Source organism: Papaver somniferum, chromosome 1 (genome assembly GCF_003573695.1).
Source record: "Papaver somniferum cultivar HN1 chromosome 1, ASM357369v1, whole genome shotgun sequence".
Lineage (NCBI taxonomy): Eukaryota > Viridiplantae > Streptophyta > Magnoliopsida > Ranunculales > Papaveraceae > Papaver > Papaver somniferum.
Genome location: NC_039358.1, coordinates 212,631,082 through 212,646,420, shown reverse-complemented (window position 1 = coordinate 212,646,420; position 15,339 = coordinate 212,631,082). Strand labels below are relative to the sequence as shown.

General features: G+C 36.9%; 1 protein-coding gene and 1 long non-coding RNA gene across 2 annotated transcripts; both read right to left on the bottom strand.

The window, feature by feature from the left end:
- Nucleotides 1-8,241: 8,241 nt before the first annotated feature.
- LOC113336309 lies at nucleotides 8,242-8,890 on the bottom strand. The gene is made up of 4 exons (XR_003353690.1): nucleotides 8,751-8,890; nucleotides 8,591-8,671; nucleotides 8,424-8,510; nucleotides 8,242-8,316 (listed from the first exon to the last, which is right to left on the bottom strand). It is a non-coding gene; the product is annotated as an uncharacterized LOC113336309 (long non-coding RNA).
- A 4,851-nt stretch (nucleotides 8,891-13,741) lies between these two features.
- LOC113359749 (F-box/LRR-repeat protein 12-like) lies at nucleotides 13,742-14,923 on the bottom strand. Its single transcript, XM_026603334.1, has one exon. It carries the CDS (start codon nucleotides 14,921-14,923, stop codon nucleotides 13,742-13,744), a length of 1,182 nt encoding a protein of 393 aa, XP_026459119.1.
- Between the last annotated feature and the right edge of the window lie 416 nt (nucleotides 14,924-15,339).

Genomic DNA, 15,339 nt, shown 5'->3' with positions numbered 1-15,339 from the left:
TTATTTCAATTGGGTTCTTAATGTAATGTTCATTGTATTTTATGGTGGATAACCCACCACCCACCCGATCCAACCCACCGTAATGTGGGTCGGGTGAAAATCGACCCATTGTAATGTTGGGTTGGTTGTGGGTGACAACTTCTGTTACCCACCATCAGTGGGTTGGGTGACGGGTGAGGCCAAACCCGACCCAACCCGACCCATGTGCAGCCCTAGTCTTACGCATGGGATGTGTGTCAAACAAAAACCCACGTGGAAGATGACCACATTAGGGCTATTTGTTATAAGGCTAACCCCAATGGGCTAGATTGGACTGCTAAATTGGCCAAAAAGTATTGCAACTCAAGAAAAAAGTTAACACTCTATCTGGTTACTTCTCTCTCCTAGCAATTGCTGGCAGTTCAACTATCAGCGAATTTGAAATGCTGAACCGTTCAGCGCTAAAAAAGTGGTATAAACGCTGAACCATTCAGCGCGGGAGAATTTTTTTTGATCTAACGGCTGAGATTTAAAGCGTTGAACCGTTCGGCATTAGATGGTGGTCCCGCTGACAATCTAGCTGCTAGATTAGCCATCCCATAGGACTTAGAAGGTTTCCCATGCTGACGTGGATGGCTAATCTAGCAGCTAGATATCTAGCTCATAGGACTAAGGCGAAGGCTAACTCCTATGGGCTAGATTGAGCTGCTAGATTGGTCAAAAAGTGTTGCAAATCCAAAAAAAATGTGTGGTATAAAAGTTAACACTTGTACTTGCTAGTTCTCTCTCCTAGCATTTGCTCGCAGTTCAACTAGCAACGAGATTGAACCGCTAAATGATTCAGCGCTGAAAAAGTGGTTCCAACGCTGAACGATTCACCGCTGGATGATTTTAAAGCAAATGTTTCCGACAAATACGTACCCTCTCTTGACATTTATTAAACATTTGGTACCTAGTACAATTAGTACTTGAGATTTTCACTATCCAAATTACACGTGTAAACATATCCACCCATCAAGGGAAGTGGTCGCCAAAACAAACAATAAAGGTGAGCTTTCATGCAGTCTGAAGACTCTGAACATTAAATTCTTAATACGGACAAAGGAGAAAATAATTAATTAATAACAAAATGTGATGTTTACAGTAATAATATCATCCAGTCAACCAATTTGTTGGTCAAACGATGTTTGGTTCAGCGCTAGGCGCTGTTTGGTTCCGCGACTCGCTGCTAGATTAACAATATCATAGGACTTAGGAGATTTTTCTAACTGACGTGGAATGCTAATCTAGCTGCTAGGTTAGAAGATCATAGGACTTAGCCTAAGGTTAAATCTTATGGACTAGATTATTAAGCTGCTAGATTGGCAGTTAAATGTTGCAATTCAAAAAAAAAGTGTGGTCTAAAAGTTAACACTAGCATTTGCTAGTTCTCTCTCCTAGCATTTGCTCGCAGTTCAACTAGTAGCGAGATTGAAACGCTGAATGATTCAGCGCTGAAAAAGTTACCCTAACGTTAAATGGTTCAACGCTCAAAAAAATCACATGGGCCACAAAAATAACAAAATTTGATCTAAGGTCAGAGATTGAAGCGTTGAACGGTCCAGCACTCAAAAAGTGACCTTTACGCTGAATAGTTCATCGCTCACAAAAATCACACGAACCACAAAAATCACAAAATTTGATCTAACGGCTGAGATTTAAAGTGTTGAACCAAACAGCGCTGGGCAATGGTCCCAGATGAAGTGGACTGCTAATCTAGATGCTAGATTAGCCATCCCATATGAATTAGGAGGTTGTCCTAGCTGACGTGGACTTCTAATCTAGCTGCTAGATTAGAAGACCATAGGACTTAGCCTAATCGTTAAACCCCATGGGCTAGATTGAGCTGCTAGATTGGCCAAAAAGTGTTGCAAATCAAAAAAAAAAAAAAAGTGGTTTAAAAGTTAACACTACTTCTCTCTCCTACCAAGTGATCGCAGTTCAACTAGCAGCGAGATTGAAGCCCTGAATAGTTTATCGTTTAAAAAGTGACCTTAGGGCTGAACCATTCAGCACTCACAAAAATCACACGGATCACAAAAATCACAAATTTGATCTGACGTCTAAAATTTAAAGCGTTGAACCAAACAACGCTGGGCAGTGGTCCCAGATGACGCGGACTGCTAATCTAGCTGCTAGATTAGCATTCCCATAGGACTTAGGAGGTTGTCCTAGATGACGTGGACTGCTAATCTAGCGGCTAGATTAGAAGATCATAGGGGTTAGCCTTATAGTAGATTATGAGCTCATAATAATTAGTTATCTATTATATGAGTGGCGGGAGGATTCTTGCATACTCTTATTTCCAAATTATCTCACACATCGAGAAATATTTTCTTAATCAAAATCAAACATTAACGTATTTGAAATACCAAACTTCACCGGTTATCAATCTTTATTTTAACGTTTGAAACTTAGTCGACTTTCGACGGTCAATTTTCAAAGTAGTAGATGGTAGAGTTATACGTTTCAGAATGAAATCATTTTTTGTGAGTATGTAGATCTTTGTAAACATTTTCCAAAAACATTAATTTCAAATAAGTTACCGTTTAATTTTGATTGAAAAAAATATCTTTAAACGTATGAGATTGTGTGAAAATAACAATGTGAGGGGATCCTTCCATATATGAGTATTTTTTAAAAAATTTAATAACTAGTTATGATAATTATAGTTGAAAAACTCACTAGTTCTATAAAGAAGGCACAATTATGGGATACTCTCACAAATTGGAAGGTATTCTCCATTATATGGGGTTGGATTTTGTCTAGGGGGTAAGTTTTTTTTATTTGGTATCCCCGAATAGTGGTCTCCCCAAATTCGTTCCCGCATCCCCTCTTTGATTATCCAATTTATGCTTCAGAAAATCCTCACCATAATCTGGTCTTCGATTACAGAGATTAAGACAGCACAGAGAACTACAAAAAACATTTTTTATCGTCGTCTTCTTCTTCTCCTCTAGGTATATGGAGTGTGAGTTCTCTTTCCAAAATCAGCAAAAAGAATACTTGAAGATACTGTGTGTCGACTGTTGTAATGGTTGAAGAATTTCAGTAAGTGGTGGTTATTCTCAATCCCAAGTTCGACAGATTTGGGGTTTCTCCATTTGGACTGAAGTTATGGTTTGTAGTGGATTTATTTTACAACGGGAAACAAATTTTGGGAAATTACAAATGCAATTGGGACTTCAATGTAAATGGAATTGAGATTAATTACAACAAGAAGATAAGAGCTTATTGTCGTGGTGATCGTATGTACAGAGATGGGTCTCGTTATTTCGGTGACTGCTTAGGCCAAGCACTATGGTGCAAGGCATCCCTTCCTTATCCCTCAAATGGGTGAAAAGCAAGTCTCACTATGGTGTACTTTTATCCCTTCCCTACATGACAGTTTCCGTGTAAATAACGTTAAACGGAAACTTAGTTTCCGTCTTTTTTTTTCCCCATTTTTTTTTGTCATTGGAATATATTTGTTTAGGTAAAGAAAGATAACATAGAGTAAAAAAAAAGAGATATAATAGGTAAAAAATAGATATCATAGATAAAAAAAGGGTTTTAGTAAAAACGAAAAGTTTTAGGGTAAAACTAAAAAAAACCAAAAAAGGATACTTAGTTTCCGTGTAAAAAGTCACGAATACTAAGTATTCGTTTCAACTGAAAAACGGAAACTGAGTATCCGTAAGTAGCTTTTAACACGGAAACTCAGTTTCCGTCTGATTTCCCTTCCCTACTACCTGGATCAGATCTGATCCAGTTTTCCAAGTAGAGAAGGGGTATTCCTATTTATGCAGGGATATGGGGGATCATAGTGGTTGGGTTTTTAGTTTTTCCATACATTTGAGGGATAAGGATGTTAGAGCATAGCTCGGTCGACCTTGCATGCGTTGCTATATCAAGCATGTGTTGTCAATGTTAGTGATCAAAATTATAAGTCTTAATTTCTAGCTTATTATCTAAGTCTCGGACTAGGATAGGAAAAGTATACAAAGGGGGCTTCAGTTCATAAAGTCTCACTACATTTGGGAAATTGGAGATGGCTCTTTAGTTTATGCTCACAAACACAGATGGTTTAATATTTCATAAGTCTCAGGTGCATCTACAAGTTCTTCAATCAACTTAAATTTAAAAGTCTCAGATCTCATAGATCAAGATACAAAAAGTTGGAGTTTAAACAGACTTCAAGATCAATTCACAGCTGAGCATATAAGGAAAATTCTTCTCATTAGAATTCCCACTAATGGAAAACACAAGTTGATATGGAAACTTACTTACTGTGGTAGATTCACTTCAAATTCTCTCCACAACCACATTATGAAGATTGAGAACCAACAACTTCATCAACAATCAAATCCCCTACAAGAATCTCAATGGCTCAAGCTATGGCATCTTCAAGTTCCTTATAAAGTTCAACAATTCTTATGGAAATGCTTCCATGATGCTCTCCCAGTTAACATGAAAGTTAACAAATACAAAAAAGAAGTTAGCAGCCTTTGCACTTTCTACAATGAGGAAGAAGAAACAAGCACTCACCTACTTCGTAGCTGTAGATACTCAGATGCAGTTCAGTAGCCCTTCAACACTCTAAGAGCATGTACACCTCTACTAAAAACTGGATAATTTCTTGGTTTGCAGATGCTCATTCTCTAGAAGCTACCAACAACAATTTAACTTGTTTAGAAGCCTGCACTCTATGGCACCTTTGGAAAGCTAGATGTGAAAAAGTGCAGGAAAAAAATCTTATCATCCCAGGAATATAGTGCAAAGACTTATTGCTTATGTTAATGGCATCCATTTGAATAATCCTGATATGTAAGAGGAAAATCAAACTAGTTCTGGCAATAATTCTCAGGACACTTGGAAAAAAACCCCTGAAAATTGGATAAAAATTAACATTGATGCTTTCTTTTTATCTGAAAATACTAATGCTGGTTTTGCTCTGATTGCTCGTGATTATACAGGAAAATTCATGGCAGCAATGGCCTTCTCAACAAGAGCCAGAGATGTGAATCAAGCTGAAGCTTTGGTGTTACTCAGAGCTCTTCACTGGATTAAAGAAATGCAGTTTCAGCGGGTCATCATAGAAGGAGATAATAGGTCAGTCATTAGTAGTTGTTTGGGTAGTGTTGAAGGCTTTAAATGGGAAGATCAAAACATAATCCTAGAGTGTCAACATTTTCTTCAAAAGTTAGAGTCTTGTCAAGTTATCTTTCAAAAAAGGTCTTGTAATATTGCAGCAGATAAGCTTGTAAAACTTGCTAGAAATAGTATTAGATTTCAGATGTGGTTAGAAGAACCTCCAAATGTCATTGCAAGTATTCTAGATGCAGAAAGGAAGTACCAGGTTGTTGTTAGTTGCTTTGTTGTTCTGGCTAGTTGTTGTCTTTGTTTGTGTTCCAGTATCAATAATATTCTCCTTCTTTGCTCAAAAAAAAAAATTTGTTTCTTTTTATAAAAGTTGGTGATGTTTTATTATATCTATATGTGAAAAATGTTTGATATACTATATGTATAAATTTCGAAACCGGAATTTCGTCAGTTGCTCCGAGATTTCAATCAAGAATCTTTCTGAGATGAAGTTGTCTCAGTGTGTCGGTCCAAGACGGACCGAAATCTGAAATTAACTACGTTGGTTGTAATAGCAGTTTTCTCTTTGCATGTATGTGGAGATATTTTAATACCGGCCGATGTAGAAACTTTGATGAGATAAACCGGTTTCGACTCGGTCATCTTTTTACGCCTCTCTTATCCAGTTAAAAAACAAATACTAATAAATAAGAAAATCAGGAGCTAATTCACGTGTCACACATCCATCACCTCTCACAGAGGCGGGAGAAAAAATGAGAAAGAGAAACACCCTCCGTACATCATGAAGGTGGAGGGCATTTTCGTCCCAGGAGGAAAAAACCTTTCAAGTTTCTTCTATTCTGCAAACAAAAAGAACAAACGAAACGAGAGAGAGCCAACAATATGTTGAATCTTAAGAAAAAATGGAGGTTCGCTGTATCTATAATTCTTTACATGATTACAGAAGATCCTAATTCCATGATTGGAGAGCCGACATTCACTTTTTCTGTGAATCAATCTCTTCGATTTGATTTCTACCTCACTTCATCTCCCATGAGATCTACTGTTCTTCAACTCGATAGCAATGAATCTACTATTGCTCCCGCCATTGTTCGATTACTCTTCCATGGTTGCTTCAATAAGGTAATAATCCATGGATTCCTCACTTCACTTAACTATGCTTTTGATTTTGATTTTAGTGTAATTTCGATTTCGATTTACTGTGAAATTATGATTTATTTTGGTTTTTATTTCAAGGGATGTATCGGTGCTGTTAAACTCAACGAATGGAGTAAAACCTGAGAAAGTTGTGTTGCCGAATGAATTGTTGAAAGGATTTGATGTTGTTGACATGATAAATCGGAGTGTTGAATCGGTTTGCCATGGTGTTGTTTCTTGCTCTGATATTCCGGTTATTGCTGCCAGATTCACAACCAATTCTCTTGCCACCGGTTAGCTAAGGAGTGTTGGGTGCTGATTCGAAGGGTTAGAACATGGTTTAGAAGGTTAAGACAAGGAGGCATTGTGTTTTCCGAGCTGTAATTGGAGTTCTGAGTTGAGCTTTGAAATGGGAAAGCAGGTGAGAAGAAGAGTTGATGCCGTCGGTTCACAGTATTTGACGAGTTTGAGACCAATTCGAAGATGGGTTTTATGATGAATTTTGTTTGAAAATAAGAATTTGAGTTGTTTTGGGTTTGGTTTGATACCAAAGAGTGCTTATCAGTCCTGGCTAGAGTTCATGGAACTAATATTGTGGCTCAGATTGACAACATAAAGTTCACCATTATCAGGACTTAAACATCGACTGCTTGGGTCTTTTTCTCTTCAACAGGCTTGTTCTAAGGTGGTACCTGTCATTGCAAGGTATGCCTGTTTCTAAATCTCTCTTGGGTACTCAAGAAGTTAGAGCTGCTCTACGTCTTAAATCCATAGTAGATTCAGATAACTGGAGATTGGTGTTGGATGAATGAGGTTGTCTGAGAGTTGCAGGAGCATTAGAAGAATAACCAACTCAGAGCAATTCACACATGAGCTTGGCTATGTCTCTGGGCAAGAATAACAGCCTCATTGTTGAGCCTCGCGCGAGATCTCTAATCCCATCTGGTATGCAAATCTCGAATGTTGGAGTAGTAGTAGAGGGTAATGCTCAAAAAAGGCTATCAGCGATTCATATGGTGAATTTCTTTATAAAGTGTGCATTTGATCCCAGGAGTATATTTTCAGAGCTTGAGAGATGGAGGAAATGGAGAAATGCGACAATGATCACATGGCATTTGCAAAGGTAGCTGCTTATGAAGCATTGCGAGATTGCAAAACTGATAGCTTCGGATAAAGGATCCAAATTCATAGCTTTGGATAAAGGATCAAAATTAGAGAAGGACCCAGGTCCAGCTACGGGGTCAAATTTAACTAGGAAAATTTCTTATTTGGTCCTAGGCCCATATAGTTATTTATAGTAGGGTCCTACCTGAATTTTTTTTTATCCGGAGGTCCAAAATTATTAAATTAATTAAAACATGGAAATGTCCATAATGCCCATTACTACCAAACGTGTGTGTCTACACTGCTTACAAATTTGAGTACATATCTGGTACACTGCTTAAAAATTCGAGTACATATTTGTTACACTGCTTACAAATTTGAGTACATATTTGTCTGAGTACATATCTGTCGTACTGCTTACAAATCCGATTATATATCTGAATGATTACAAATTCGAGTACATATTTGCTGCACTGCTTCCAGGTAGAGTACAAATCTGTAAGAATCAATGATAAATAAATTAGAATTAATGATACATATCTGTCGTACTGCTTACAAATCCGATTATATATCTGAATGCTTACAAATTCGAGTACATATTTGCTGCACTACAACATACGTTTTACATCACATATATTGTAGGATCATACCATTAATCTCTAGTATTTCTTTAATACAAAAGAGGTACATTTTTGCATGATTGAACAGGGTGACATAACCACTAAAAAACTAACCAAAAAAATTGATGTCCATAAGAAGCTACTGAATATCTACAGCAAACCCTGAAAGTGATTATCAAGGATCGAGTGATACATAGAAAACTAGAGTAACATATTAGGATGCTTTGCACAAATGAAAATGTAACAGACAACATTTCAATTTTCTTACCACACAAAGAAGTTGCCGCTTTCCAGGAGTATCGGCTCCGTGGTTGCTAAATTTTGCTTCCAGAACCGCTATTAGCGCAACATTATCCTATACAAAATTGAATGGACAAATAGAATAATACAGGGAGTAAGATTCTGGGAAAGAATCTAAGCACCAACTAACTGCATAAGAGACTCCCAAAGAAGAAAAATCACCTTAAGAAGTCGAGACAAAGCAGCTTTCTTCTGAGTGATTGGGACCACATCATCTGTCAGTGACTGAGCAGCCTTGTTGAATTCGACCTACATACAAAAGTAAACTGTTTAACATGTGAACCAACAGAGTAACAATAAATTCAAAAGAAAGTTTGTCATCTCCAAACCTCGTATTTCTTCACATGGGAAAATCTGTCCCTTCGGAAAAATGTTGCACAACCATCGATAGCATAAGTCCCGGTGTAAACCTACAGTGAACAAATTCATTATCACAAAACTGAATATTTGGAGTTTATGACCATTAAATCAAAATGTCCGCAAGCAAACCTCTGTTGTCTTCTTCTTGTAGAGAGCTTGATAACCATGTTTGTCCAACTCAGGGGCGAAAAACTCATCAAAATGATCACTTTGAACCTGAAATAAGAAATGATTAGCTTTGTTGCAACTAAATCCTTAACTTAAGGATTGGCTAAGTGGACATAATCTTGAATCCAAGCTAATACAGCAATTTCATATCTAAATAACTAATATGAGACAAGAATAGTCTTTTTCTTATTTAGTATTCCAGTTCATTATACATGCACTGGAATACCATGAAAAGGAAAAACCAGAATGGCTTCTGTCAAAATTATTTGATGTAAGAGAGAAGTTTGTAACAGTACGTCATATATGTACTGCATATTCATGAACTAAAAAATCAATTGCATGTCAAGAAGAAGTGATGAATCCATGCATATAACTGAATCAAAGCACATACTTCAGTATTACACATACATACTCATGGATCAAACCCAAAAACAATAGCAAAACTCAGAAATATAAACGAATCAAAGCACATATTTCAGTATTACACATACTTACTCATGGATCGAACCCAAAAACAGTGGAAAACTTTTGAATATAACCGAATCAAAGCACATACTTCAGTATTACACATACGTACTCATGGATCGAACCCAAAAACAATGGAAAAACTCTGAATATAACCGAATCAAAGCACATATTTCAGTACTACACATACGTACTCATATATCGAACCAAAAAAAATGGCAAAAATTTGAATATAACCGAATCATAAGAATTTTGTATCAGTACGTCGTATACGTACTGTCAATTCATACACAAAAGAAAACTTTATCAAACCTAAAAACATAATGGCATCATGAAAATCGATTTGATCTTCATAATACAATCGGAAAAAAAATCAAATGAAGAAAAACGAACAAAATAACCAAAAAAGATGATTAAAAAACATACCCGGAAACACAAGCAAATCTTCTCGTCGTAAATCATAGCGATGCATCATCATCATCATCATCATTATCTTCTTCTTCTTCTTAATAAATTGAGTTTCTGTCAGTACGGGATATACGTATTGTTGCTTCATATACAAAAACAAACTGAAACACATCTAAAACCAACAAAATGGAAGTGGTATAAGTAAATCTAACTTAAGTGATGAATCCATGAGTAAAACAAAATCAAAAGCCGATCTAAAACCTAATAAATTAATAAAAAAGTGTAAATCATCAAAATCAGTTGGGAATACATCTATAACGATTACCAAAAAGTGATGAAAATATAACTAATAACAAAATTGATTCAGCAGTTTTCAGTACGACATATATGTACTGCTGAATCATACAAATTAAGTGATGAATCCATGAGTAAAACAAAACCAAAGCCGATCTAAAACACTAATAAATTAATAAAAAAACTGTAAATCATCAAAATCAGTTGGGAATACATCTATAACGATTACCAAAAAGGAAAAAAAATATAAAACATCATGAAAATCGATTTGATTCTCATGATTCGGTCAAAAAAACAAATCAAAAAAAAAAAGAAAACTAACAAAGAATCAAATAAGATGATTAGAAAACATACCTGGAACAAACAATCTTCAAAAACGATGTCGGGATTTTGAAGCTGCATCGAGAGGAAAGAGAGAAAAAAATGAATCTGAAAAAATGAGCGAGTAGAAATATGAAACTGGTTATAAACCTCATAGAGAAGGGGTATTTCGGTGATTTTAAAAATGCACAAAAAAGGTCCCGCACGTGTATGGACCAGGGACTAAAAATTTGGGTCCAATTTTATTGTTTTCTTTTTATTATGGACCTCCAGTTACTGGGCTTTAGTGGGTGGACCTGCCACTAACTAAGAACACCATAATAGTACCTATAGGTAATTCCTACATTTAACTAGGAAATCTTGTTATTGCACGAAAAAGAATTCATGGGGTGGTAGTTAACAGGAAGCTTTGGAGGAATGAAAACGGTGGAGTGGATCTATTGCTGTTAAGGATGGCCTCTAGGCAAATGGCTTCAGTAGCAACGGCTTGAACTTGTTAGCGAAGGCCTACGGGGTGTGTGCATGTTAAACGCCGAGTGCCTTGGAAAAATTTGAATTGGACATCACGTGACTGAAGTCTTGCGAATAACCGTCTTCCACAAATTCCCGAGAGCTGCAAGTAGTACATATATCTATCATTCTGCTTCTCTCTGAAACTTCGTTTCTCAGAGAAATTCAATCCTAAGAAAGAAAAGTAATCAAAACCCAGTACTCCCTGAAAGTTAGTTTCAAAATTTCTGCTTTGAAATTAAACCAAATCCTTAAAGAAACTCGTCCAAAATTAAACCATAAAAGCTTCATCCGGCAGACAAACTAATTTCAAGAAACTTCGATAATGGATGGTACTGTTAGTAATGAAGCTCAATCAGACTTTCATAATATTGAGTTTTCAGATTATGAGTTTTCTGAGTTATGTAAATCTGGACTTATGGGAATAGATGATCCTGAACTGGATCCTGATGTTCAACGTGCTAACAATGAAGATTTTATTGCTTTTGATGCTGATATTCATGAAGAAAAAATTGACAATCAAGAACCAGGGGTTTTGAATGGAGGTAGTGAAAATAATAGAGGAAGTTCTATACTAGATCAAGGTGAAGATTCTTTTGATGAAGTTGATCTTGATGGATTATCCGAATATCTGGAGTCAAAGGGTGAAGTTGTTTCTGACATAGATCCTAGTACTGATTACTACAAGCTGTTAGGTGACATTTTGGATAACTACAGTATGTATGGTCTTTCAGTTCCATATCCAGAATTGTTGGAAATAATTAATAATAAGAAAGATAAGAAGAGGAAGATGTTGGAAGTTATTAGTGACGAGGGTAAGAAGAGGAAGACACCTCAGGTTATCCATAATGAAGAAGATAAACGTATGAACATGGGAAGAAGTAAGGATATGAAGAAGACAAGGGAGAAAGCAAAGAAGCCAATTCCACCTCCAGCACCAGAGCCGGATATGCCTCATGCTATTCGTAATACCATTTCTGAACTTGGCTGCACCGTCCCTCCACAGTGGTTGAATGAGAAATTGCTTTTTGCAAGCGACACAGACCCACTAAAAGTAAGGCTGAACCTACCCTCTTCACAAGCATTGCTAGATTTTCTTGAGAAGGATGAGAAGAAGCACCTTATTGAACAGACTCCGGGTAAGAAGAAGAAGAAAGAGATAAGGGTCACAGTTGTGGACTTAAGAGGCGGAACAACTGAGATGATGCTCAAGAAATGGTCGGGCGTTTTCGTGTTAAGTGGCAGCAAATGGAATGAATTTGTGAAGAAGTTCAAACTGCAAGCACGGAAACTCAAGCTGCGTATTTGGTGCTTCAGAAAAGGAGACTCTTCTCTTTGCTTCGCTATCGATGTATCAGCTGTAGGTGAAGGTTTGGAAAGTGTGTCAGCTGCTGCTGAAGGTAAGGGTCCTGACGTGAACCAGCAGCAAGAGCTTTCGGTAGATAATAAAGGGTGTGATGAGCATGCAAATCCTATCTCGTAATCATAAATGTGAATGGAATACTCAGGGAATGGAGACTAGAGGGAATTAATCTGAATCAATCTGTGCAGTGGTTGAAGGAAGAGGTAATCCAACTTTGAACTGGATTCGCAGTACGCTATCAAGAGCTGACCTCCTTTGATAACAGAATTATGCAGGATCATTTGCCTATAAATCAGTATATACATCAAGCAGGTGAGTACATACGTCTGATCATGAATGAGGACGATCCAAGATGTTGCGAGTTGGAACACCTAGCAGTAGAAAATATGATTGAACTTCCTATTTCTGTACCCATTTTAGAACAGCTGTTTATACAGGGTTTAAGTGCTTCAGTGCTGTTTTGGCAAATCTTGTAGTAGTCATTGCAAAGCAGTTGCACCTTTTGGTGCACTCCTCCTCCTTTTTTCCGTTTTTACTGGGTATTCATTGTAATTTTCATTTGAAATTCATTATGTCCACATTGGCTTTGATGTAAACATCTAGTTTTTTCGTATGCTGGAACACTATGAACTGCAGACTGCGGCAGTCTTCATTATCTACAGTCTTCTGTTTTTACTGGGTAGTAATTTTCATTTCAATTTCATAGTAGAATATGATGAAACTTCTATTAACTTTTTAGAAATCGCACTTGCACTAAATTGACTTGAGATGTATCTTAAAATTGTGACACAGGTCTAAGAAGGAAAGTAACAAACATAAATTTCGAGCTTCTGAGCTAAAGCAAATTGTTCATGTAAAATAATGAGATAGCCACGCTGCAGGTTTCTGTAAATACAATCCCATTAACTAGTTGAGGTCAACAAAAGGCCCATCTCTTTAAGCTTGAAGTAAGAACCACCGTTCTAATTATGCATAGGCACTTTATGAGAAAAAGTTCCACATTCTCAAAGTTTAGTGCGTTCTGCAATAATGTTCCATGGAATTGTTCAGTCCTCCATGGGGCGGCTAGAGAAGATAAAGATGGTCAGATTGAAAATTGTAATGAAATAAAACTAAAGAATCTAATATGCACTTTAGGACTGGTAATCGCCTGAAGCAGAGAAGGATAATCTTTTCCAGCAGCTTCTTCTCATTTTGTACTGACGCAGATTGAGCGCTCAAAGCAGGCTTGTGATCAATACAGAGTTCTCATTTTGTGTCACGAGGAAAATTTCGAGCGGCGTGCAACTTTCAGGTAACCAAACTAAATTCAGATCCCATATTGGGCTACATGGGCAAATTTGTTGAGACTGAACCGTTGCCTCAACCAGAAATACAACTACGGTATGTTTCTACGAACCCAAAATATAAACAACTAGATATATAAACTAAAGGATAAAGAATATAGTAAATAAAAACAATTAATGGCATTAAAAGAGTATAAAGAATATGTTAATGGATTAAAAGAGTGGCATCGAATTAATTTCGCAGGGTGTTGCATCACAAACTTCTAGGTTTTAAGTTTTGCACATATCACAGAATTGAATACGAACTATGGCCATAAACACATCCATCCAGGCTTTTTGTGCTCGAAAAGTTCAAGAGCGGAGCTGCTACAACTATGTTTTTCTCTATCTATGTATAATTCGGAAAGCTTATCACACCCATCCCAAATAGCTTGCAACCCCATATCACATAACTTTTGGCACCCCATTACGAAAAGTGATTCCAATTCTTTGCAATTCAAACCAATAGCTTCCCATCCTTGTAGCTCTACCTCCTCACAATTTGATAGGAACAATTCCTCTAATAAAGGGCAACCTTTTGAAATCACTATAACTGCTTCGGTATTAATAATGCATCCTTCTTGATCAACCTCAGCCAACCAATCAGGTGTCTTGAGATCTAGATATTCAAGTCCACCGCCACTAACAATAGCTCTAATCCCCTCTGGTTTAAGTTTGCACCCACCTGCTTCAAGATGGGTTAAAGTTCGTGCACACCCTAGAAAGCCAACGCCAGTTATATTGCTGCAAGCTATGATAGAAAGTGAACGTAATTCTCGACATTTTTGTAAAAGACAACTTAATCCTGAATCAGTAATCGAGCAGCACCATTGGAGGTCAACCGTTTTCAAGGATGAACAACATTTTGCCAGGGCATCTAAACCTTTATCAGCAATATCAGAAGAATCCAAACTTATGTAGGTCAAACGAGGAAACCAAGAAAATATCAAAGATAACTGCTTATCTGAATAGTCAGGGCAATAGTCGGAGCAATTATCTAAACTTAGAGATTGAACATTGGAGCCAAAGGACTGTGACTGTGGTGTAACAAAATCTGTTATCCTAGGCAACCTACTTAGAGACAATTTTTTGAGGTGTTGGAATCGAATCAACAGCCTACAAGTAATTATGGCAAGGCTTTCGGGACTAATTTTTGGATAATTACCTGCTGGATCATAATTATTACGATACCACAAGGATTCATGATTGTTGTTCTGAATACGAAGCCATTCATGACAAGTTAATCCGAAAGAATTACGATCATCTTTAGTTTCTAGGCACTTAAATATAAGATTTAGACAGTCACCAGGGAGACTTGTTACAAAAGATGAGGAGGTTCTACAGATTTTTTTATAGGGACGGTCATCATCATGATCATTCTTTGGCCCTTCGTCTCGTAATGTTTTTGAAGTAGGGATCTTACCCGACCCTTGCTGTGATAAACTCATCATCATAAAGCAGCACCAATATCTTGTTTGCGACAGCACCAACTGACCAAATTAACGCAAAATACGTTTTATAAGCTTATACAGTATAATGTAGAAATCAAAGAGGGTACATATACCTAGAAGAAGACCCGCAAAATAAATAAATTAATAATACCTTTGGTTTTGCCGCAAGAGGAGATGAATACAATTTGCAGAGGTAGGAAGAGTCCTGGGTTCTTTATAAACAAGTTGTTAACTGTTTGAGTGGAGAAACTTACGGTGGATGAACACTATTATTGCACGGAATAAAAAATTAATTTTGGGTTTCGAAGTATGTAGTGGCTTAAAGTCCTTCACGGTCATATTATACAAAAAAAAAAGTCTCGTATTTACATGGTATATCGAAGTGGCCATGCCCTCTCATATGCATTCTGGTA

Coding starts and splice junctions, on each gene's coding strand:
- LOC113359749 (XM_026603334.1), bottom strand. CDS start 14,923: ATGAGTTTATCACAGCAAGGGTCGGGTAAGATCCCTACTTCAAAAACA.